The 22,787-nt window shown below is 45.7% G+C and overlaps 1 protein-coding gene across 2 annotated transcripts in view; it reads left to right on the top strand.

Moving 5' to 3' along the window:
- Positions 1-19,963, top strand: part of ATP2B4 (ATPase plasma membrane Ca2+ transporting 4) — a 92,400-nt gene extending 72,437 nt beyond the window's left edge. The window contains exons 16-22 of one of the 2 annotated variants that reach the window (XM_082613238.1): positions 877-1,068; positions 1,524-1,737; positions 3,315-3,526; positions 4,513-4,620; positions 6,616-6,792; positions 10,463-10,643; positions 15,188-15,347. In XM_082613238.1, coding sequence (XP_082469364.1) covers positions 877-1,068; positions 1,524-1,737; positions 3,315-3,526; positions 4,513-4,620; positions 6,616-6,792; positions 10,463-10,643; positions 15,188-15,213 — 1,110 coding nt within the window. In that variant the 3' untranslated portion in view covers positions 15,214-15,347. Of the gene's footprint in view, positions 1-876; positions 1,069-1,523; positions 1,738-3,314; positions 3,527-4,512; positions 4,621-6,615; positions 6,793-10,462; positions 10,644-15,187 lie in introns of both variants that reach the window. The other variant, XM_082613237.1, reaches the window with a different exon arrangement.
- Positions 19,964-22,787: the final 2,824 nt, after the last annotated feature.

Below are 22,787 nucleotides of genomic sequence, written 5' to 3'. Positions count from 1 at the left end.
GGATTGTAAGACATGGAATAGAAGAATAGGCTGGGGATGTTAGGGACAGCTTTGCCAAGCAAGCAGGGCTTAATTAATTGAATGGAACCTTAAGGACAGATAGGATTTAAATAGATGGGGAAAGAGGATGTTCCAGGCTTGGAGAAAAGGGTGTAAGTAGAAGACTGGACTCTAGAAGTGAATGAGAGATTCAGGGAATTGTGAATAAAACAGTAGGTTTTGAGCAGAAAGATATAGCAGGTTGGAAAATGAACCAGAGTTCACTTGTTGAGGGCTTTGACTACCAGACTAGAAAGTTTACTGTTCCTAAAACACTGCTTTCAACCACTGATCTGTCTATTTAGAAACCTTTAGTGGTTCCCCAGTGACAGGATTTTGAATAAGGACAGGACATCTGAACTGTACTGCCAGACTACTCCTCCTGGGAAAAAATGTAGAGTAACTTCAAGGTGCGGGGGAGATAAGGATTTAAATGAGATATTGGCAGTGGCAAAAGAAATTTTAAGATTTAGAGGTAAAACAGATAGGACTTTTCCCCTATCTTCTAATTATTTTCTAAGATGGGGAAGTAGGAGGGACGGGAGAAGGGAATATCAGAGATAACTGTAATTTCCAGTCTGAGATCAGGAGTAAGGTGGTGGCATCATGGCCCAGTCCCCTTTCGCACAGAATGACAGTGACACATTTTCCCTTCATTTTCTTTGGGAGAGAAGACGGCTCAAAATATGGTGGTTTAATCTGTAGGATTTGTGTGGCTAGTGTGCCCTCTAGTGTTTATGCTGAGTTCTGAAGCTTCTTGGAGGTCAAGATACGAGTTCAGAATGTACATGAATTTTGTCCAGTTCCTCACTGTTTTCCTTCCCCTTCTTACCTCAGGGTATTGCAGGCACGGATGTGGCAAAGGAGGCCTCTGACATCATCCTAACAGATGACAACTTCACCAGCATCGTGAAGGCAGTGATGTGGGGACGAAACGTCTACGATAGCATCTCCAAGTTCCTACAGTTCCAGCTCACTGTCAACGTGGTGGCTGTGATTGTGGCCTTCACTGGAGCCTGTATCACCCAGGTGAAGGGAATGTGGGGTGAGCTGAGATGGGAGGGATGAGGCTGGGGCTAAGGAACAAGGGGTGTGGGGTACAGTATGTCGACTGAGGAGTAAGGAACAGAGTTTCCGAAGGGGTGTTGGGGCAGGAATAGCTCTACTAGGTCTCCATCTGCTCATGTGGGATGATGATAATTTATCTACCATTAATGTAGTACTTACATGTTAGCCAGTGTGATGAGCACTTATATGTAGTTTCTCTGTTCTTCAAAAACAACCTTGCAAAGTAGGTATTATCCCCATTTTACAGGTGAAGAACCCAAGGCTCAAAGAGGTTAAATAAGTTTCTCAATGTCACTCAGCTAATAAATGGTGGATAGCAGGAGGTAGGCCATTTCAAGGGCAAAGATGAAGCTGATGAGTGAGGTGGGGAGTAGTCTCCAAGGAGAGCTAAAAGGAGTGGTTCTTCTTCCCACCAGGATTCCCCACTGAAAGCCGTGCAGATGTTGTGGGTTAATCTCATCATGGACACTTTTGCCTCATTGGCCCTGGCCACAGAGCCTCCTACAGACTCTCTGTTGAAGCGTCGCCCCTATGGCCGAAATAAGCCTCTGATCTCACGCACTATGATGAAGAACATCTTGGGTCACGCCGTCTATCAGCTCACTGTCATCTTTTTCCTTGTCTTTGCCGGTGAGCCGAGGCGGGGGTGGGCGGCGGCGGCGTTTGGAGCGCTAGAGGGAGATGGGGGCAGAGAGGAGCCCAAGGAAAGAAAGTAGCAGGGAGCAAGCTGAGCACAAGACGGGAATGATAGCAGCTTCGCTTACTGAGTGCATCCTCTGTTCCTGCTACGTGGTGCATTGTGCCACTTTATTACTCCTTTTAAGAATCTCCGTAAAAAGAAATGAAATTGAGTTATTTGTAGTGAGGTGGATGGACCTAGAGTCTGTCATACAGAGTGAAGTAAATCAGAAAGAGAAAGACAAATACCATATGCTAACACATATATATGGAATCCAAGAGGAAAAAAAAAAAAAAGGTCATGAAGTACCTAGGGGTAAGACAGGAATAAAGACACAGACCTACTAGAGAATGGACTTGAGGATATGGGGAGGGGGAAGGGTAAGCTGTGACAAACTGAGAGAGTGGCATGGACATACATACACTACCAAATGTAAAACAGATAGCTAGTGGGAAGCAGCTGCATAGCACAGGGAGATCAGCTAGGTGGTTTGTGACCACCTAGAGGGGTGGGATAGGGAGGGAGACACAAGAGGGAAGAGATATGGGAACATATGTATATGTATAACTGATTCACTTTGTTATAAAGCAGAAACTAACACACCATTGTAAAGCAATTATACTCCAATAAAGATGATAAAAAAAGAAAAAGAATCTCCAAAGGGTGGCTTTATGTTACCTTTTTTTTAGATCATAAAACTGAAGCTTAAGTCACATATTGAGTAAATAGTGGCACGAAGATTCAGACCCATGTCTGCCAGACTCGTGCACATAGTTCTACCACAATGCAGCACTACGAAAAGGCAAATAGTGATGGAGCAAACTGAGGGAGAAGGTCAGAAATGTTGAGGGACTTCCCTGGTGGTCCAGTGGGTAAGAATCCGCCTTCTAATACAGGGGACACGGGTTCAATCCCTGGTCGGGGAACTAGGATCCCACATGATACATGGCACAGCCAAAAAAATTTTTAAAAAACGGGGGGAGCTTCCCTGGCAGCACAGTGGTTAAGAATCCTCCTGCCAATGCAGGGGACACGGGTTTGAGCCCTGATCCGGGAAGATCCCATATGCCGCAGAGCAACTAAGCCCATGTGCCACAACTACTGAGCCTGTGCTCTTAGCCCACGAGCCACAACTACTGAGCCCGTGCGCCACAACTACTGAAGCCCGCGTGCCTAGAGCCTGTGCTCTGCAACAAGAGAAGCCACCACAATGAGAAGCCCACGGACCACAACGAAGCATAGCCCCCGCTCAACGCAACTAGAGAAGGCGCAGGCACAACAACAAAGACCCAACACAGCCAAAAATAAGTAAATAAATAAATAAAATTTATTAAAAAAAAAAAGAAAGAAATGTTGAGACCAGGGCTAACACAGAAAATATTTGATGACTGTTGTGGTTCGAATACTGACCAGTTAGAATGGACACCAGTCATAAGCAACCAGTGAGGCCATACTCAAGTGTTCTGACTCAACCTGAACCCTCCCTGAGAGCATACTTATCCTCCAATGCATCCCTTCTCCCAACTAGGTGAGAAATTCTTTGACATTGATAGTGGGAGGAGAGCACCTCTGCATTCACCACCCAGCCAGCACTACACCATTATTTTCAACACGTTCGTGCTGATGCAGCTCTTCAATGAAATCAACTCCCGCAAGATCCATGGAGAGAGGAATGTCTTTTCGGGCATCTTCCGCAACCTCATCTTCTGCTCTGTGGTCTTGGGCACATTCGTCAGCCAGGTGGGATTCTAGCTGGAGTTGAGATAGGAGTCTGGGAGGATAAAGGCCCGAAGCTGGGGGCCAGGATTCCCTGAGCGCCCGGGGAAAGGAGTGAGGGAGTGATGGGGACTCAGGCTGTGGGTTGAACACTCTGGGGTTCCCAAATGCTTTCGTTTGCTCATTGCTCTCGAATTGGATCCTGCTGTGTCAAGTGCTCCAGTGCAAGGCAGCATGTTGGTAGTGAATAAAATAAAATTTGTAGAATCCTTTCCTTATCTTTCTAAAACACAGCAATTTCACACAGTGACCAGGAGGAAGATCACTGTCTTCTAACCCCTTTCCATGCCTCCTGCCAGCATACTTGAAATGTGCATGCAAGTGCTATATGGGATCTCTCCCTGTCCCTCCTTGCCCCTTTGTTCTGAAAGGGCTCATGGTAGAAAATGGTACGCAATTCAGGGAAAAGTAGAAGACGTGGAATGTTGCCATATGTAGTTGACAGATAAGCCTGATGTGGGCTCCTTCTGTGGGAAGTGGGGTCAAGGGCATGGCTGCCCTGGTGGTGAAAGGATTGAGCCCCAGTCAGAGGTACACTAAGACGCCTGCCAATACAAGAGGTTATGAGCCTGCCCTGTAACAAAAGAGCTCCTGCCTCACTCTTATTTGCCCCACTCCTAAATTCCTCTTCTCCATCACTGTGCCTTCTCTTTGTCACCTACTGGCTTTAGTCACAAGAAGCCTCCAGCTCCCCTTGATCCCCCAGCCTTTGCATTAATAATGTTCATAGTAGCTGTATCTGTCTCCCCATCAGAGCGCTCTATAAAGACTGTGTCTGTCTTCCCTTCTCCCCACCTGGATCTCTCCTTTCTCCTTCCCCAACAAGCAGATCAGGGTTTACACCACAGGGATCCTGGAGTAGGGTGGCTGACGTGGCTTTTGATGGCCTTGACTGGAGGGCTGGCTACCTGTTACCTCCCAATGATGGGCTGCCTCTTTCTCTGTTCTAGATTATCATTGTGGAATTTGGGGGGAAACCCTTCAGCTGTACGAACCTCACCCTGTCCCAGTGGTTCTGGTGTCTCTTCATCGGTTTTGGAGAATTGCTGTGGGGCCAGGTGAGTACGGGCACACCCTCCCTGTGCAGTCACATGGCCGGCAGACGCCCCCTTCCCTAGACGAGATGGAACGAGCAACTGTGGAGACACCCAGCTCCTCGCCTTCATATTCTTCTTCCCTCTTCTCTCTACCACCAGGTTTTCAAGTTCTTTCCATCTTGTAGGATCCCAAAGAATGATCAGTGCCCATCCCTTCAGAGGCTTCTGATCTCTTCTCTAATCATGCCTGGAGACAGACAAATCCCTTAGCTTCTCTGAGATGGAAGTGGACATTTTCAATGGAATTTTGCTAAAAAAAAAATTAAGTGTCTTGGAAGTAGAAGAGTTTGCAAAGCATATGTCTTCAGTGAAGCCGCAGTCTGGCCGTGAGCTTCTACTGTGCTGCCATAATGTAGGGCTCCCTTGCCTCTTCTGTTTCTCACCATCGCCTTAACCAGGATGGGTGCCTGACTGTCATCTAAGATAAATCCAGACTCACAAGGTCTCTAGAGAAACAGTATAGCATATGGGTCAAAGCACAGACTTTGGAACCGACTCTCTAGGTTTGAATCCCGGTTCTTCTTTTTACGAGCTGCATCATAGTGAGCGAGTTTATTAGCAACTCTGCCTCGGTTTCCTCAACTCCGGATAACAGGATCATTGTGAATCATTGTTAACCAGCATATCAGTTTCAATACAGAAATGACTTAGAACAATGTCTAGTACCCTGTAAGCACTCAATAAATGTTAGCTATTAATATTCTAATAATATAATCAGGTTTGATAAGAGTTTCATTCCCTCCCTAATACCACTTTGCGAGTCCCTCTCATTCTCAGCTCTGGCCTGGCCTTTACCTCTGCTTGCAGACCCCAGGTCTCTACTGATTGGTGCCCAGCCACCTGGGTAATGGAGGCTTTGCTCTAACTGGCCCCAAAGATCCCTCCCTAGGGCTGCAGGCTTTCCCCCATAGACCTGCTAGTTGTTTCTTTCAGAGCTCCTAGATGCCTCCCTGATTAATCCCTTTCCCCGTTCCTAACACAAGTCCTTCCACCATGCTCTGTTTGCTGAAGTTTATTTACCAGTGGGTCCCTAAAGCACTTCTACACTTGGGTGGAGCTTGATTATTTCACGTACTGTTTGAAACTCTCACCTGGATCTAGTCTCACATGTGGCCATGTGGCCTTGATGCCAGGTAACAACAGCCTTCCTTCTGTATCACAACAGCTCCTAACATCTAAAAGCAGAACGTGGACATTCTTTCTATTTCAAACACTTGACTCCATGTTGGACTGCTCACACAGCCCCCCTTTCCCAGCTGAGCCCTTGTCTTATTTGTAAAGGAGAACTGACTGACAGCTTGTAGAGTGATTTATTTTGAATTGCAAGCCCCAACCTACTGCTCCATGTCTTCTGATAATACTCATATGTCCCTTCTTCTATGGGCTATCCCACCCAGTTCCTCACCCCAAGCCCAAGAAAATTTTTAGTATCCTCTCACTATAGTTTTATAAAAGAGGAATTACTTAGCATATGGTAACTAAGAAGAGGGTCATTCCCCTCCAACACCCTTCTTTTCCCCTTGCCCATACACATACATTTTGACCATCCTGTCTCCAGACTTTTTTTCTCCCAGGTCCTTGTCTCTGTCTCTTCCTACTATGTATCACGCATTATGGTTCTACTTCCTTTAACAGACAGATGGCAAAATGCAAAGAAAGAACTGAGACAGGAGGAAGAGAATGAAGTATATAACAAGGCAGATGGCTGGTCAAATACTAGAATATATGTTCTCCTTTGTACGTCCACAAATACAGAAAATCTTCCTGAGGGCCTGACAGCTGGTAGGCACTTGGCAAATGCTTGCCTGAATGGGTTGGCACTTTTCCCACTGCTTTCCCAGTGGGAAGGTTGATAGGGCAAAGAGTGACCTACCCAAGGGCCTGACCCATAAAGTTGAGTGACAGCTCTTCTCGCCCTGATTCTAGTGTCTACCCTTTTGCTGCACCTGTCCTCAGGTCATCTCCACAATACCTACCCAATCCCTGAAGTTCCTAAAGGAGGCTGGGCATGGCACCACCAAAGAGGAGATCACCAAGGATGCTGAGGGGCTGGACGAGATTGACCATGCAGAGATGGAGCTGCGCCGAGGCCAGATCCTCTGGTTCCGGGGCCTGAACCGTATCCAGACTCAGGTACTGTGATAGTGGCCTATCCTCGCCCTGGGAGAAGGAATCTCCCCCATCTTTCTTGGGAGGTGTTGGGAGGGCAGCAGTTCTTGCTGGCCAACGTCTCTCCCCTTCCTAAGGCCCTCTCACTGGTGGGCAGCCCGAGCTCCCTTGCTTCAGGACAGACAGGCAGAGGCGGTGGTATGGGCTCCTCTGAGAGGAGAGTGATCATGGGGGGCCGAGAACACGGGACACTAACTGCTAGCATCATCCTCTAGCTTTGGGTTCGTCTGAAGCCCACTTCCCTCTGTCGGGTGGGCCATCTTCCTGCATAAGGTCTCTTGTAAGCACTAGGCCTAACCTCAGGGTGGGAAATGTTCAGAGTCTTTCCTAACCCTGCAGAGGGAAGGATTTAGACAGTATCTCTATGCCAGCATCCCCAGCAGACATTTACTGTATATCCTCAAGCTGCTATTAGGGGAATGTAGATGTTATCTGGATTGATCTTTGTAAAAGAAACTCGCTCTCTTATGTCTTCCCCACTCAAAATTTAAGGCCATGGTGGGGAATCTGATGGCTAAGTGTATATAAACGACAATAGTCTCTCAGTGCCCGAGTATCTTTTACAGGATTCAGACTTGCTTCCCAGAAAGGAAGAAGCTATAATTTCTTCAAACCTTTTCCCTTCCTGCAATTTCTAAAATGGGATAGAAGCTGCTCCTGCTGCTATTAAGTCCCCTCCTATAGCCCTACAGTAACTTTTTTCCCCCACTTCCTGTGCAGCAACTGTACCTACCTTCTCCTGGGTAAATGCGCTGATCTAGACATTGATAATCCTATCACTTTCCCTGTTCTTACCCCACATACCTCTATTGTGTTAGCCCTGAGATTTCCCATCTCAAGGAATTGTAAATCCCCAAGTTCTCAAAGGTGTTCACCAGAGAACAGGCCTATCCCTCTTTGCTGATTGGCTAGAGATCCCAGAAGTAAATTTCACTCTCTGAAATTAACCTTGCAGATGGTTTCAAAAGTTCCCTAGTGGAGCCCACCACTTCCTAGGGAAAAGGTGAAATGAATAGTCTAAACTAAATACAGTAGTCCCCCACTTATCCGTGGCTTTACTTTCCTTGGTTTTAGTTACCCGTGGTCAACCACAGTCTGAAAATATTAAATGAAAAATTCCAGAAATAAATAACTCATAAGTTTTAAATTGCATGCCGTTCTGAGTAGCTGATGAAATCTCACCACCCCCCCACTCTGTCCTGCGCTGGACATAAGTCATCCCATTGCCTATCACATCCTCGCTATATAAGCTACCCACCCATTACTCTAGGAAAAAACATAGTATATACAGTGTTCATCACCATCTGCAGTTTCAAGCATCCACTGAGGGTCTTGGAACATATCCCCCACGGATAAGGGAGGACTACTGTAGCAGCTGGGAATTTGTCTCCTACAGACAAGACAACAGATGGAAATGGGAAAGCAGGGCTAGGGAGGGGAGCACTGGGGCTCCTTTCCCCTCTCTTGAGTTCCCCCTCCCAGAGAGGGAAATCCACATGGGACCTGCAAACTCTACCTCAGCATGTCCAGAGTTTCCACACGCACCCCTCCCTCCAGGCTGCCAAGTCCATCACGAGCAAGGGCCTCATGTGCCCAGAGAACTTGGCATCTTTGGCTCATGTCTCTAAGGCCTCGGTGCTTCCCTGTAGGTCTGCTCTTTTCAGAATAACCTGTCTGCTTTTCTTCCCTTCAGGATCATCTGCCTCCTCTTCTACTATGTAATTTTTTTCCTAGCCAGAATGCCCTCGTTCCGGTGTCTCCTGGCTCCTTCCCAGTCTTCTCTCCTGGGGCTGAGATTCATGGATCTTCCTTCCCCTCCACTACCAATTTCCATTCCCTCGACTATATACCTCTCTGGTTTCGCTGTCTACATAGCTTTAGGTATACTACCTTTCTGTTGGAGCAAAAGGCGGTTGGACCAGAATGACGTTAAAGTCTAAACTTAGGCAGCAAAGGCAACCGGTTAAAGATGCCATGATGAGCATAGCTATGCCATCCCACCAGACTCCGTAAGCAGATGACTGTGCTAACCTGCATCCTGGATCCTAAAGCTCTCTCCTGGCATCAACTCTTCACCTCAGCAGGGTTCTAACGAAATTCCCTGCCATCCGATTGTTGTTCCTTGTTGTCATTCTTGCAACACTTATGGGTGGGAAGTGTTGCCAGGCTATTGTCCCATCCTGGTCCCTTTAGCTTTGGGAGAGCTAAGAGCACTAGGAAGCGGAAGGCTGGGAAACTCGAGGTCTAGAATCTTGGGAAGGTAAATCTGGGGCCCAGTTTCATTGTGGAGGTTGGGACCTTGTGACTCTAATAAGCCCTGAGGAAGGTGACTCTCCAGCCCCTTCTTCCTTCCGTGTGGCTGAACCCTCCCCACATGCAGACCTTTTCCTCTTACAGCATCAGGCTCCTCAGTCCCCTGGAACTGAAATCGTATCATGTGATGAAGAGTGGTATTTTAGCTCAGACTTGGTCTGAGTCCAGAAACTAGCCCTAAACATTTCATGGCTTCTCAGGAAGCTTTATAAGTAAGAACAACTGTCTGACTCACACGGTACCTGCTTTCCCACCTTCTCACCTGGGGAAGTAAAGTTAGATGAGTGAAATCAGCACCTTTCCTACATCCCTGGTCAACTGGCCCTTGGTCAGGCAGAGGTCAGGGATGAGGATGGTAGGTTTGACTGAGGCCCTAGATCAAGACCGCTGTCGGGAAACAAATGGCATTCATTGCCTCTGTCTCTGAGGCGTAGGACACTGAAAACCAGAGACAACTTGTACGGGGCTAGACTAGCAGCTGCTGACCACTGCCACCACCGCCAGCCAACTCTTCCTCCCCCAACCCCGTCTAACTGCTGACTTCTCGTCTGCACTTGTGCCAGCCTCTCAGGATCTCCAGTGCGCGAATGCTGCTAGTGGCATTCTCTCCACTGGGTTCCTGAGCTCCACTTTCAGGGACCTTGTCCACTTCTGCCCAAGGACAGAGAGTCTTAGAGAAGAACCCAGAAGAGGGTGAGCCCAGCAACTCATGGTCCAGGAGCCTTTCCACCATGGCACCTGTGTATGGATTACTACATGCCTCTGTTTAAACACATGAGTTGTTTTCCTGGAAAATCTGCAAAAATAGGTAGTCAATTTAATTGGTTTAGAGGTTCCTGAGCCTCAAAATTCAGTAATATATACACTTTACCTACTATCTTAAATTGCATGCCTTATTTTTTTAAGAGTACAGGTCAAAAAAAGAAAAGAAAATACAGGTCAGAGCATAAGACAGCTGTCATTCTCTGTCAGGAATCATGAGTGGGAAAGTCCATTTAAATTTTTAGATACTTTTGGATACCAGCACACCTAAAATGTCCATCATAGGCTAAAAGGGAAGAGAAGACTGGATTCTGGCTGGGTATTTAGACTCCATGGCAAATTGTTCCTTAAATGAAGTGTGATGTGCAATTAATGTTTTTCCCCCTTCTCTTCACCATTGTTCTGTGTGTAAGGGACTCTCTCTCTTGCTTTCCGTCTCCTGTCCCCTTTTCCCAGCTCTTTCCATCCCCCTCCCTAACCCTCCTGGACCCTCCCTTCCTCTTTCTTCACTTCTTTCTGACTGTGGAGCAAAGCTGTCTCACTTTCTGATTCTTTGCAGATCGACGTAATTAACACATTCCAGACGGGAGCCTCTTTTAAGGGAGTCCTAAAGCGCCAGACCATGGGTCAACACCTTGATGTAAAACATGTTCCTAGCTCATCCTATGTAACAGTTGCACCAGTCAAATCTCCCCCCACCACTTCTGTTGCTGCTGCTGTTTCATCTCCTACTCTGGGCAGTGAGTGATAGTCTATTATGATGCATGATTTGCTAAAATGACCACAAGAGAGCACGTGGCATTCACTTTAACCAGCTGTGGTTATCTTTTCCTTTTGGTTTTTCCCTTTGATCTTTGACTTAAGGGAAGAAAAGCGGGGCAAAAATTCCACTCCAAAACCGGGCTGTGTGCCGTTTTATTTAATTTTATTATTATTATTTTTTTATGTTGAAAAGCTCTTAAACCGTAACCATTTTAAAGACAGTAATCCTGTTTTCTGATTGTTCCTCTGCATTGCCTGGTCCTTCCTTGAGTTTTGTTTGTTTGTTTTACTTTACTTTGTTTGTTTGTTGCTCTGTTTGAATATGTTGTTGTTCCTCTTCTCTCCTTCTGCTCCTTTGAGTCTCAACTCTGTCTCCTAAGGTTAGGTGTAAGGTTAAGCCAGATGAAGACTCAGGAAGTCTTTTGTTTTCTTTTAGGAATTTCTGAAGAGCAAACTTTTTTTTTTTTTTCCTTCTCCTTTCCTCTAGTTTGTTTTACTTATAGCCAGCACTTCATATCTTATTTTGCATGTAAAGTTTTAGGAACCCCTTTCTCAGCCAGTCTATCAACCGGAAAGCTGTGAAGGCTCAACCTAAGATCTGGTGGATTATTGGTAGATTATTGGATTCTTGCTAATGCTTATGCCTTCCTATTCCTGATCTTTTCACCTTTCCCAAGTGGGACACAGAGAGGAAATGGAAGGCTCTTTGCTGATAATGCTATTAAGGTATTTGGTGGGGAAGGAGTCTCTCTGTGTTAAGTATACTGTGGGCTTCCAATATCTGAGTGCTTAGTCTGTTTCTTCCTCCCCCACTCCCAATCACCACCACCGTAACCCTGGGATGGGGGATAAAGAAAGAACAATTGCACTATCTGTGGTTCACTTGACTGTGAGTGTGTAGGTTGATCAGACTTCGCTTATCTGTTGTCTTTCTAGCCAACTCTAAGTGTTCTCATGTGAGATATGAGGGGCAGGGGGAGAGGAGGTTTATGTAGATGCATATTCTTTAGGCTCAAAGGCAGTCAAAGAACTAAGTAAGTCTTACCCTACAAATATGCAAGAGTCTCTCATTCTAGTCCTTCCATATTCCTCTCATTTCCTTTTTTCTTCTAGTTTTGTCATGTCCTTCTAACTAGTTACTGTTCTTTCTTAAATCATGCCTCTCTGTTAGGAGGGGTAGTGTCAGCTGCCCTGGTAATTTGAAGGTAGAAGGAGACTAAGGAAAAGACAGAGCCCACTGGGCTCATGTAGTAGAGTTGCTGGTGGAGGATATGGTGCAAACCCTCAAAGACTAGAAACTCAGGAGAGTCAGGCCGCACCTGCTCTTTCTCCAGCTGTGCCTTCCTATTGGAGGGCCTAGAAGTTATAGTCATGCATTTTAAAACCCATTGCCCATTCCAGAGTTCCAAATGAATTCATTTATTTATCTAACCTTCAAGTAGATAAATCTCTAAGATTTCTCTCTGTAAGAAGGTCCTAATCCCTTCTCTTCCCCTGGTTTCTGACAAAGGAGCAGAAACCTACAGAATACCAGCTGAGGAAATGGAGTCTTCATCTGTGCATTCATTGAGCTCCAGAGAGTGGCCCTTAGTGCTCATACCTAACCTAAGGTCCAGCCTGGTTTGGGCTTCTGAGCCATGAGAAAAGGTTGTCCTTCAGTCATCCACTTTCACCTGTAGGATAGGGGCCACAGAAGAGACACTTCCCGGAGACTTTGAGAGATGATGACTGGGGAAGGAAGGGTCGATTGACTGAGTGGAGAGGACCTGAAGCTTTCACAGCACCCACCTCACTATCTGTGTCTTATTCCCCATACACTGCTCATGCACCAGGCACTATGCGTCAAGAAAGGAAGATGGCACCACTTGGGGTGGATTGGTGATGATGTAGCTGTGTGATTGTTCATCGGCACATACTATATCGCCTCTGAGGCCAGTGTTGGAGTTGAGGAGCATTCTGGCACAGCCCCACCCTTCTCTCCACCTGCCAGGCCACAAGATGGTGCTCCCTAGCTCTCTGACTCCTCTTGTCTTGAGCTTCCCTTACAGGTGGCTGCTTTCCCTTTAGATTCCAGAAGTCCTGTTATCTAGCTGGATGACTGTTCCTTGCTCCCCCAAAAAAGAAATTGTCCCTATCTTTTCCATCTACCCATCCCCAATTCACTCTGATCTCCCTTTTTGTTTACCTGTAACAGTGATTGATCACCCCAACAGGTGAGAGGAAAAGCCAGCAAACAGGGATCCAGACCCCCATTCCAACTCCTATTTTTAAAAATCTGTTTTCTAGATAGGACTTCACATATAATTATTTTAACAAAGTATTCAATTGCTTCAAAAAAAATAGAAGCAGGAAGTTTGAAAATCACTGATACTGAAGATGATCAACTCATGGTATAAAGGTACCTGTTCTCCTGTAGCACTTGTTAGAAATGTTGAGATCTGAAGAGAGAGTGAAAAGTATGGGCTATATTATCACTCCTACAGGGGGTGGTATGGCTTTGAGCCCATTTCTTGACTAGGGCCAGGGGAAAAGGCATTGGGTTTGGGCTCACTTAATCCAAGTTGCCTTGCTCTAAGATGTTTGACATAGATCCATTAAAACTTGGGATTTCCTGCAAGCCAGATGGAACCTATATTCCATCTGATCTCACCTAAAGATAGAAAAGTAGGTCCTAACTTTCTGCGCAGCATGGTGAATGTGTGCCCAGGTTCCTTGATTCTTCTTGGCTGAAGCGTTGAGTGGATTCCATTGAGTGACAGTCCTTTGCCTTCTGAGCACCGAGCACCCTCCATCCTGGGTGAGTCTGCCAGTCTGTTGCGGAGTGAGGCAAGGTAAGGAAAGCCTTAGTTGGTGGAGACACAACTTTAATGAACCTTCTTTGTGCATTACTTTTGTAGGTTCTGTACAGTGATAGGAAACACTGAGACAAGCAATCCAGCCAGTTTATTTGCCTGCCTCTTTGGGTGCTCTGATGTCTCCACATTCTTGCCTCCTTTCCAGGAACATATTCTTTGCTTAAAGAGCAGAGTAACAAAAGATGTGCCCTATCCCAACCCTCATCATTTCTCCTTATCCCCCTCCCCACCTCAACAATTTCTCCTGCATTACTTTCATTTCTTTTCTGAGGAAAGAACTTTGGGACAAGACTAGGATCAGCCACCTCCCAACAGCTAAAACTGTCCTAGGACCACTTTCTTTTCCCCTGGCCTCTCTCTCCAAACTCTTAGGATCCAACCTTCTCCCCTCCTCCAATTCTACCAACCCAAGTTGCAAAGCATACCTCAGCGAGGCCCCCAGTTCAGAAAAGCTGCTGCCAAAGGAGCTGCTCCCTGTGGATAAGGTGAAGGCTGGGCCCAGGGATCAATTATTGTCGATTTTTCCTCTTCTCTAAACTGAATCCCTTCCTTTGTTGTGCAGTGGAACAAAGACTTTGACACTTATAGGGCAGTGCATTTCCCTTGCCCAGTCAAACTGCAAATCATTTCCTTTCCCCCATCCTCTTGGTCCACCCCATCAGAAAAGCCTCTTGTTTGTAGCACTGCCTCCTGGATGGGGTGTTTTCTGTCCTGGTCCTATCCTTTCCCTTCTCCACATAAGATCACATTCATCTTCATAATTTACAAACAGCTGGAGAAAGCTGCACGACTGGGCACAGCTGCTGTGTGTCAGAGACATGGCCATGCGTGTCCGGCCTCATCTGAGCTGAGAGAGCGGGCCTTCTGTCAGCGTCAGGGGGAGGCATCTTTTGATGCCTGTATTCATTCACCTCTTCCAGGGGAGGGACTGAAGGAATGGAGTTCTACTTTCTTTGGGGGAAGAGGACATGGTGAAGGCTGTGGAATATAAATATATGCATGTTTCCTGACGGAAAGAGCAATTATTAAATTGGAGAGTATAAGAGTTTTCATTTCTTGCATGCTGCTGACACAAATGAAGATTGGTTTGTCTGCCTTGCTGAATGGTATTCATGGTCACTTATCACCCAAAGTGTATTGCGTGTGAATTGATATGTGTTTGGCTCTTTGAGGGTGTTAAACAGATAACTAAACTTCAGTGTGTAATTTTCCATTCCACATTCACAAAATGTTTGGCTTTAACACAAAATCCACATGTCTGAATTATCTTTTAAGTTCGGCTATTAATTTGCACCTAGTTCCAACGTCCTTGCCCTCCATCCAAAAGAACTAATGAATCTTTTTGTTTCCTGTTTCATTTTAAGAGTGGATTGTTTGGGAATGCTAACTTTGCTTTGGGTTTTCTGCTTTTTTTTATGCAGCTTTTGAAATATTCCAGTTGTTTGCCATTACTCACTCTCCCCACCCCACCTCAGTGCTTGAAATTTGAGCCACGTGATGTTTCTAGTGTTTCATGATCTCCTCTCATACGTTTGGTTTTGGTTGTTGAGCAGTAGTGTTTTGTAGTTTGAGTTTTGTTTCTGTCCTCAAACCCCCCAGTTCCTTGTTCTACTAACCAATTCTCGCCTCCGTATTTTCTCATCCTCCTTTTCCTTCCCCTGGTGTAGATCAAAGTGGTCAAAGCATTCCATAGTTCCCTCCATGAAAGCATTCAGAAACCCAAGAACCAAAACTCCATCCACAACTTCATGACCCACCCTGAATTCGCCATAGATGAGGAGGGGCCACGAACACCACTCCTGGATGAGCAAGAAGAGGAAAATTTTGAAAAGGTCTCTAAGCCTGGGACTAGGATGCTCCCATCGGATGGTGAGGTCACTCCACAAGCCAACAAAAACAACAATGCAGTGGATTGCTGCCAGGTGCAAATTGTTGCCTGCCACTCAGACAGCCCTCTACACAGCCTGGAGACATCAGTTTGAACTTCATTCTCTGACTCCCATTCCTGCTTTCCCTATTTCCCTTTTCATCTACCCCGTCACTAAGGGGATGATGGGACTTTTCACTGTCATGTCAGCTGCTCCCAAGTATGTGTGAACCCCCACCTGGCCGTGAAGAGGCAAGAGCACAGACCTACGAGGACTTCAGCTGAAACCTGAGCTGGGGTTTGTAGCAGGACCCAGTTAGACCCCAGGCAAGTAATGAATGGTAGATCTACTCCTTGCCTGTATCAGTTGTCATTTTTAAAGAAATGACAAGAATCCTTTTGGCATTTACTGCAACCCAAATTCTTACCAGTATTCATACCTGTGTCATCCATCTCCTCACTTCTAGATTTTTACCCTATGAGTCTGTGCTGTTTACCAGCTCAGTTAAAAGTTCAGAGTGACAAATATCCTCAAATGAAATGTGTGGAGGTAAGAATGGAAGGTACAGAATCAGCCTATAGAGTGATTGTTTTCAAACAATTTTTCCATTTTGAAAACTTATACCTAAAGCCCTTTACCTCTTTCTGCCCTTCCAGTCAAGCCTCCCCATGGTCTCTTGGTCTTTTGTGACCATTGTCTTCCTTAGCTTCACTAATTTTTTTTTTTTAAGTTGTGATGATTAGAAAATAGAAAGGACATGGATGAGTTAAGTCGACTTTGACCATTCTCCTTTCTGGCCCCAGTGGAGCCCTTGATTTAGTTCTAGAGGCAGATAGGTTTCTTTGTTAACCGCGTCCTTTGTAAGCAATTGAGAGCTGGTAAGAATATATTCCTGTTGTTGCCAGGTTATCTACTTCTAAACTGCCATCTTGTCAGGTGTGTGTGGTTTCTAAGTGCCAGGGAGATCAGCATTGACGTGAAGCTTGCATATATGCGGTTTGTAGTTTTTACCTGAAGCCTGAGCTTTCTCCTGTTCCTAAAGTGGTGGCAAAGGAATGAATTAAGAATGACCTTGCCTCCTAACTGGACTTGGAAAACAGACCATCAAAGTCAACTCTGTGGGGTCCTCCTCGGGGTGACCACTACTGCTTTCAAAGCCATCCACCAAGGCTCTTCCAGGGCAGGACCTGATTGTTGGGAGAGTGAGTATTGAGCAGCCTTGGGAGAGGCCAAAGTGCCATTCCAGCAGCATCTGAGCAAACCTTCCTCTCAGAAACCAGAAACCTTGAGCTTAGGTGGCTGGGGACCAGCTTTGACATGCCCTTTAGTTTTCTAATTCTACTCTTTGCCATGTCCGCCAACATCAGTCTCTGATAAGGCCCCAGCCTTTCTCAAATATTCTGATTTTTTTTTTTTTTTTTTTTTTTTTTTTTTTTTTTCTGTACGCGGGCCTCTCACTGCTGTGGCCTCTCCCGCTGCAGAGCACAGGCTCCGGACGCGCAGGCCCAGCAGCCATGGCTCACGGGCCCAGCCGCTCCACGGCATGTGGGATCCTCCCGGACCGGGGCACGAACCCGTGTCCCCTGCATCAGCAGGCGGACTCCCAACCACTGCGCCACCAGGGAAGCCCCCTCAAATATTCTGATTTTGAAAACATGTATCCAAAGTGGGAGGCTTCATTGACGCTTTGCCGACTTAAAGGAGCAAAAGACCCACCCTGAAAAGCTCCCCTCCTTCCACCCTCCCTCTTGCACACCCCACTCAAGCCCCCTCCAGAATGTGCTCAGTGCTGCACAGTTAAGCCCTGTGCCTTCTCTCCCTGAACACTGCCCAAAGCGTCCCCTTCCCACCTGTCTCTCAGGAGCCAGGGACTTGGCTAGGAGATTTGTTCAGTGTTCCTTAAGGCAACAGGGTGGAGCCGCGTTTGCAGGATCTCCATTTCTATCCCTACCATGCTGCTGTAAGCTCTTCCGTGTAGGGGTCAACTCATGTCTGCCGATTCCCATCTCCCACTGGGTAAACGAAGCCTACCCCCTCTTTCTAGAGTGACGGGAGTAGGGAGAAGGGGCTTGAGGCTGTTAGGAACTGCCAAATTTCCATTTGGGAGTCAGGTGACCCGAACCTATCCTCTCTGGCCTTTTCTTCTGGATCCCTCCTCCCTCACCCTTTCACCTGAGCTGCCCTAGGAAGGAAGAATAAAGAAACAGTATCCCCTGCACATCCCTATTACTACATCAGCTACCAGATCTGATTTTGGTTTTGTAAAGGTTACATGTTTCAGTGATCTTTTCTCTGTCTTCAATACTAATGGGGGAAAAAATAGCTCACGCAAGGCGTTAGGTGTTCACATATATATTTATTAAGTACAGTGGAAGATTTAGTTCTGTCGAGTCTTTTTATTACCTCAGATCAGTTTTTAAAACAAACTTTGGAGGCTATTTTATCATTCCTGCTCCCAAAAGACTCTCATGGTGCCTGACAGGTTACTCATGAGGGCTGGTGTCTACTTGTTTAAAGTCAGTGGGGATTTTGTGTGTATTCTAGTTTCCATAGTAGGAGAGAAAATATAGAAATATTATGCAAAAAAATATAGTTTTCTTTAGATGAGAAACTGTTATTTTTTGAGTCAGCCATATGTATTTTGTTTAAAGGATTTAAAATAAAGTGCTGTCATGTAACCCTGTGGAAGGGAGCACATAACCAGCTGTTAGACATGGCAGGTGACTTATAGTATATTTGCAATCGGTTTTGAAACCAATGCACCAAACTTCCTTTCTCCAAACAGCCATCTTTATACTTAGGGGAAAAAAAAATTTGTTGGGTTCTAGAATGTTTTTAATATAAATTTGTTGATATGGAATTAAGTTTAAGTGTTTATGTGCATATATTTTTTATATAATTTTTTTTCCTGTTCGGTTTCAGTGATCCAACTGACAGTGAATAAATATGGCATGAGTTAATAAAGCTTTCCCCAAAAATGGTGCTTTGGATTTGAAAAGGGTCTGATGGGGAAAAGGGGGAAATATTATCCTAGATTCCTCTCTTGATAAACCTAGAAGAGTGGGCAGTGGATTACGGATGGGAAGGAAGGCATCCAGGAAGAAGGGGCAGCCAGCAGGAAATGAGTGTGCACCCCCATGGAAATGGGTACCAGGAGCTAGTGATCAGGATCAGGGACCTCAGATAGATTTATATTTCTTGAAGAACAGCTGGCAGAGTGGTACCCAAGACACTGGGCTGCAAGGATACTCTCTCTGATTTGGGGTTTGCATTGTTTATGGTTCTTTTCACCTCCTGTTTCCCCTGGAGTTTTCCATTAGCGACTTTTTGTGCAAGGATTTGATCTGAGGCTTCCTTCCCTCCCCTAGAAAAGTTTCACGTAATATATTAGTTGGGAGGTAGAGCTCTAAGTGGAAAAATAAAGGCTGGTTCTAGCCTGGGTGACAGTCTTGAGTAGATCCTTCCCACAGGTGCCCTCTGCCCTCTGAAATGACTCTCCATCTCTAAAGGTTGTAGAGAGACCACCGAGAAATCCCGCCAGCACTTGTGAGTTCTTTAGAGTTTGTGTTCCTTCTTCCCGTTGAGCTCCAGAGGGGGGAATCTGCACACTTAAATCTGAGTGATGACCTTACTGCCCAAAACCAGAGGGGTGTGGCAAGCTCACATGTGCCCTGAAACCTCTGAACACGTCACTTCCTTTCTTTCCTCCTTTCACTGCCTAGTGATTGAAGCAGCCCATGATGCCATCACGAAGTGTGTACTTCCTCACTCTTCCTCACTCTCCGTATCTGAGGACCACCCCACTACTGTGGTGGGGGTGGGGCACTAATAATTGTCTGCTCTTCTTAAGCCATTCCAGGCTCTTCCTCAGAAAAGACCAGACACCCTTCCATTTAGCTCAGTGCTGTCCTTTACCTTCCCAGCCCTGCTGTTGGGCCTGCTTTCCCCTTTCCTCCTGATTAGGAGAGATGGAGGGAAGTGAGCTCCCCATGACTGAATTGGCCTTTCGTTCATGTTTCTCCCCATATGTATATATGCCGTATGTGAATATGCCATATATATGTGCCAACAAATCTATCTGTGTTGTTCTTTTCAAATCAGCAGATAGGAATTTTGAGTTTCTTCTTTTTTTTTTTTTTTTTTTTTTCAGTAACTAGTATAACAGGCACTGGTATTTTTGTATAAAAGGAAAAAAAAAACAAAACAAAAGATTGACTATTGTGATCTGCATGACATAAACAAACAAATGGTGATATCAAAGCAATGTGTACCCCAGTGTGTGTTGCCGTAATCTGCAGTTCAGCTAAACCATGCACCCAATCTGTATTTGCATTTTGATATTATTTAAGCTCTCTGTACAATATTTTGCATGTATTTATAGGGTTCTTAGAAAAAAAAGCTATAAACTGGCAAATCTGAAATTCAAATATGTTGTTCCATTGAGAAAGGAAGAATAGAAGGGGAGTTTTAAAAGAAGGAAAAAAAAGGATAATTTTTTTGGAACCAATAAAGCTGTTGCTGATGAGCAGAAACCAAACTGTTGCACACTGAGAATAAAAACCCATGCCCACTTGAGACTGTGCTGTGCTCAATGTGTATCCACTTTTGGGTAATGTCAATGGTTGTCAGAGTTGAGAAGGGGTCTGCCACGGCTACATGGAGAGCTTACCTGTGCAAGCCCAGAACTTAGCCTGTCACTGGACCCTGACATGCTTCTCTGCCAATGCTTGCCTCTGGTGACTCGCAGCCCTGGTTGCCAGTTTCATTCCCTTGGAGTACGAGCTTTGCTCTGCCCACCTTGGTTAGAATCTGCAGTCAGAGAACTGTGAAGCTGAAGCTTTTTAAGAAAGGATGAGTTTGGAAGGATGAAAAAGAGTCAGGCTTGGCAGTCCTTTCTTTCTTTTCTTTGTTTTATTTTTTTGTTTTTAACAAAACGCCTATCGGGAAAATTAGTTTCCTGTATAGCAGCTATTCCCTATCTTTCTTCTGGGCTTCTCCAGTTCCCACCTTCCCAAAGGTTTTTGGGGAGGTTGGGAGTTTGTTTGTTGTTTGTTTTAGCTGCTCCATTCACTGGGTCTCTAGCATGCCTAATAGTAGGCCTTAGTTTCAGGTCAAAACAGCTTCCTGGCAGGTCCTTTAAGTTCTGAGCTCTCATATCTGAGAACACAGAACTCCTTCCAGCAACTCTCATCCAGGCACACAATCAAATCAAGTTCCCTTCTCTCTTTTAAGACAGCAAGGAGGATTTCCCTGGTGGTGCAGTGGTTAAGAATCCACCTGCCAGTGCAGGGGACACGGGTTCAATCCCTGGTCCGGGAAGATCCCACATGCCGCAGAGCAACTAAGCCCATGCGCCACAACTACTGAGCCTGTACTCTAGAGCCCGTGCTCCGCAACAAAGAGAGGCTACCACAATAAGCCCACATGCCACAACGAAGACCCAACACAGCCGAAAATAAATTTAAAAATAAATAATTTTTTTAAAAAATAAAATAAATAAATAGAACAGCAAGGAAGGAAAGGACTTTGTCAGCTCCCCAAGGTATTTTAGGAAAAGTATGATGTTGAAGAATAGCCCAACTCTCCTGGCTGTTTGAACAGGCTGGTTCCAAAGGAGGAACGAGCCCTTGAAAGAGCCTTCTGTAGTGAGAAGTCTTATCCCCACTTTTCCTGCCTGTCCCAGGTTGTTCTCCACAGGCACAGCCACACTGCCCTAGTTTCTTTGAAACATGTTGGGGAGAAAATAATTAATAACCAACCAACCAAACGGGCTGGGACTTATTTGATAACAAATCTTTCACAAAACAGAAATAAAGTCTCTTTCTTTCCACTGTAGCTTCCATCCCAAATACCCTTGCTTAAAAGGGGTGCAAAATACACAAAATACACACACCCGCACACACACACATACTACTAGAGTTCTTTCTAAAGCTTGGCCCTATATTTCCCCTCTTACTCTCACCTTGTCTTCGTTGGGCCCTAGAACTGTGCCTCTCTGCTACGCCAAACAGGATCTTTTTTTTTTTTTTTTTTTAATTTATTTTTTGGCTGCATTGGGTCTTCATTGCTGCACGCGGGCTTTCTCTAGTTGTGGCGAGCGAAGGCTACTCTTCATTGCGGCGCATGGGCTTCTCATTGCGGTGGCTTCTCTTGTGTAGTACGGGCTCTAGGCACATGGGCTTCAGTAGTTGTGGCACGCAGGCTCAGTAGTTGTGGCTCACAGGCTCTAGAGCACAGGCTCAGTAGTTGTGGCTCATGGGCTTAGTTGCTCCACGGCATGTGGGATCTTCCCGAACCAGGGATCGAACCCATGTCCCCTGCATTGGCAGGCGAATTCTTAACCACTGCACCACCAGAGAAGTCCACCAAACAGGATCTTAAGGATCCATACCTCCTAACCCCAGTGTGTGGTGAGGCATGAAGAAGAGCTACAAAGTAGCTTTCTGGCAGAGACCAGAGTTTCCTAAGACATTGGTCTCATGGGGTGTAAAGCCAGCTCAGCTCCTTAGGCCTAAATTACCATATGGAAAAAAAAAGCATGCTCTTTCCTTCCATCTTTTCCCTACCCCCGCTTCTAAAAAAAGTAGTTTCTTTGCCCTCCGTCTTTAATAATGGCTTGTGAATCTCCTCTTTCTTAGCTACCATATCCTCTCCCTGTGGTCATCGGGTTTGTTTGAAACTCTCCATCAAGACTGACTGATTCCCCCACCCCCAAGTATATACACACAACTAGGAACTCCCTGGCTTAAACTCTGGGCAAATCCAAGGATTACTCACTGGATTTGAGTGAGTAAGCTGGTTACCAACCAGTTTGCTGGTTACCAACCCCTGACCTGGGTCTCTTAGGGCATGGCCTCCATGTCACTGCAAGCAGGATAAAAATGCTATGTCCTTTACCAGCAAACTTTGAAACCCTGTTGTAAATAAAACACACCCATTACTATCTCTGTGTTATGTTGTTAACATCCAGTTGTCCCCACCATGAACCTAAGCCCCGAGAAGTAATAACTAGCTAGATTCATAGACTAGAATACTTTTAGCCTTGACTCTTAGCCTTTTAGGCAGTGACTTCTGGGTTCTGGGCTTGCCCATATCTTGTTGGAACTAATCTTCTCTGAAATTTATTTCAAAGAACACCTCCCAATCCTCAGAAAATACACACATAGAAGGGAGCGGTCTCTTTGGAATGTCCTCCCAGTGTCACCTCCTGGGATGCTGGTGTCAAAACCAAAATGCCACTTCACACTTACTTACAATGAGAATTTAAATGACCCACGTATTTGGAAACCCAAATTATAATCAGAAGTTTAACTGATGCTCATGAAGGACTTGAGCTGTCTGAGTGGCTGGCGCCATCACACTCAAAGCCAGTTGCATCGTTCCCTAGTCGGACAGGCCT

This window comes from Mesoplodon mirus (genome assembly GCF_964341445.2).
Source record: "Mesoplodon mirus genome assembly, chromosome: 3".
NCBI classification, from domain to species: domain Eukaryota; kingdom Metazoa; phylum Chordata; class Mammalia; order Artiodactyla; family Ziphiidae; genus Mesoplodon; species Mesoplodon mirus.
Note: the sequence above shows the minus strand (reverse complement) of the source record. Positions and strands in the feature narration are given on the sequence as shown.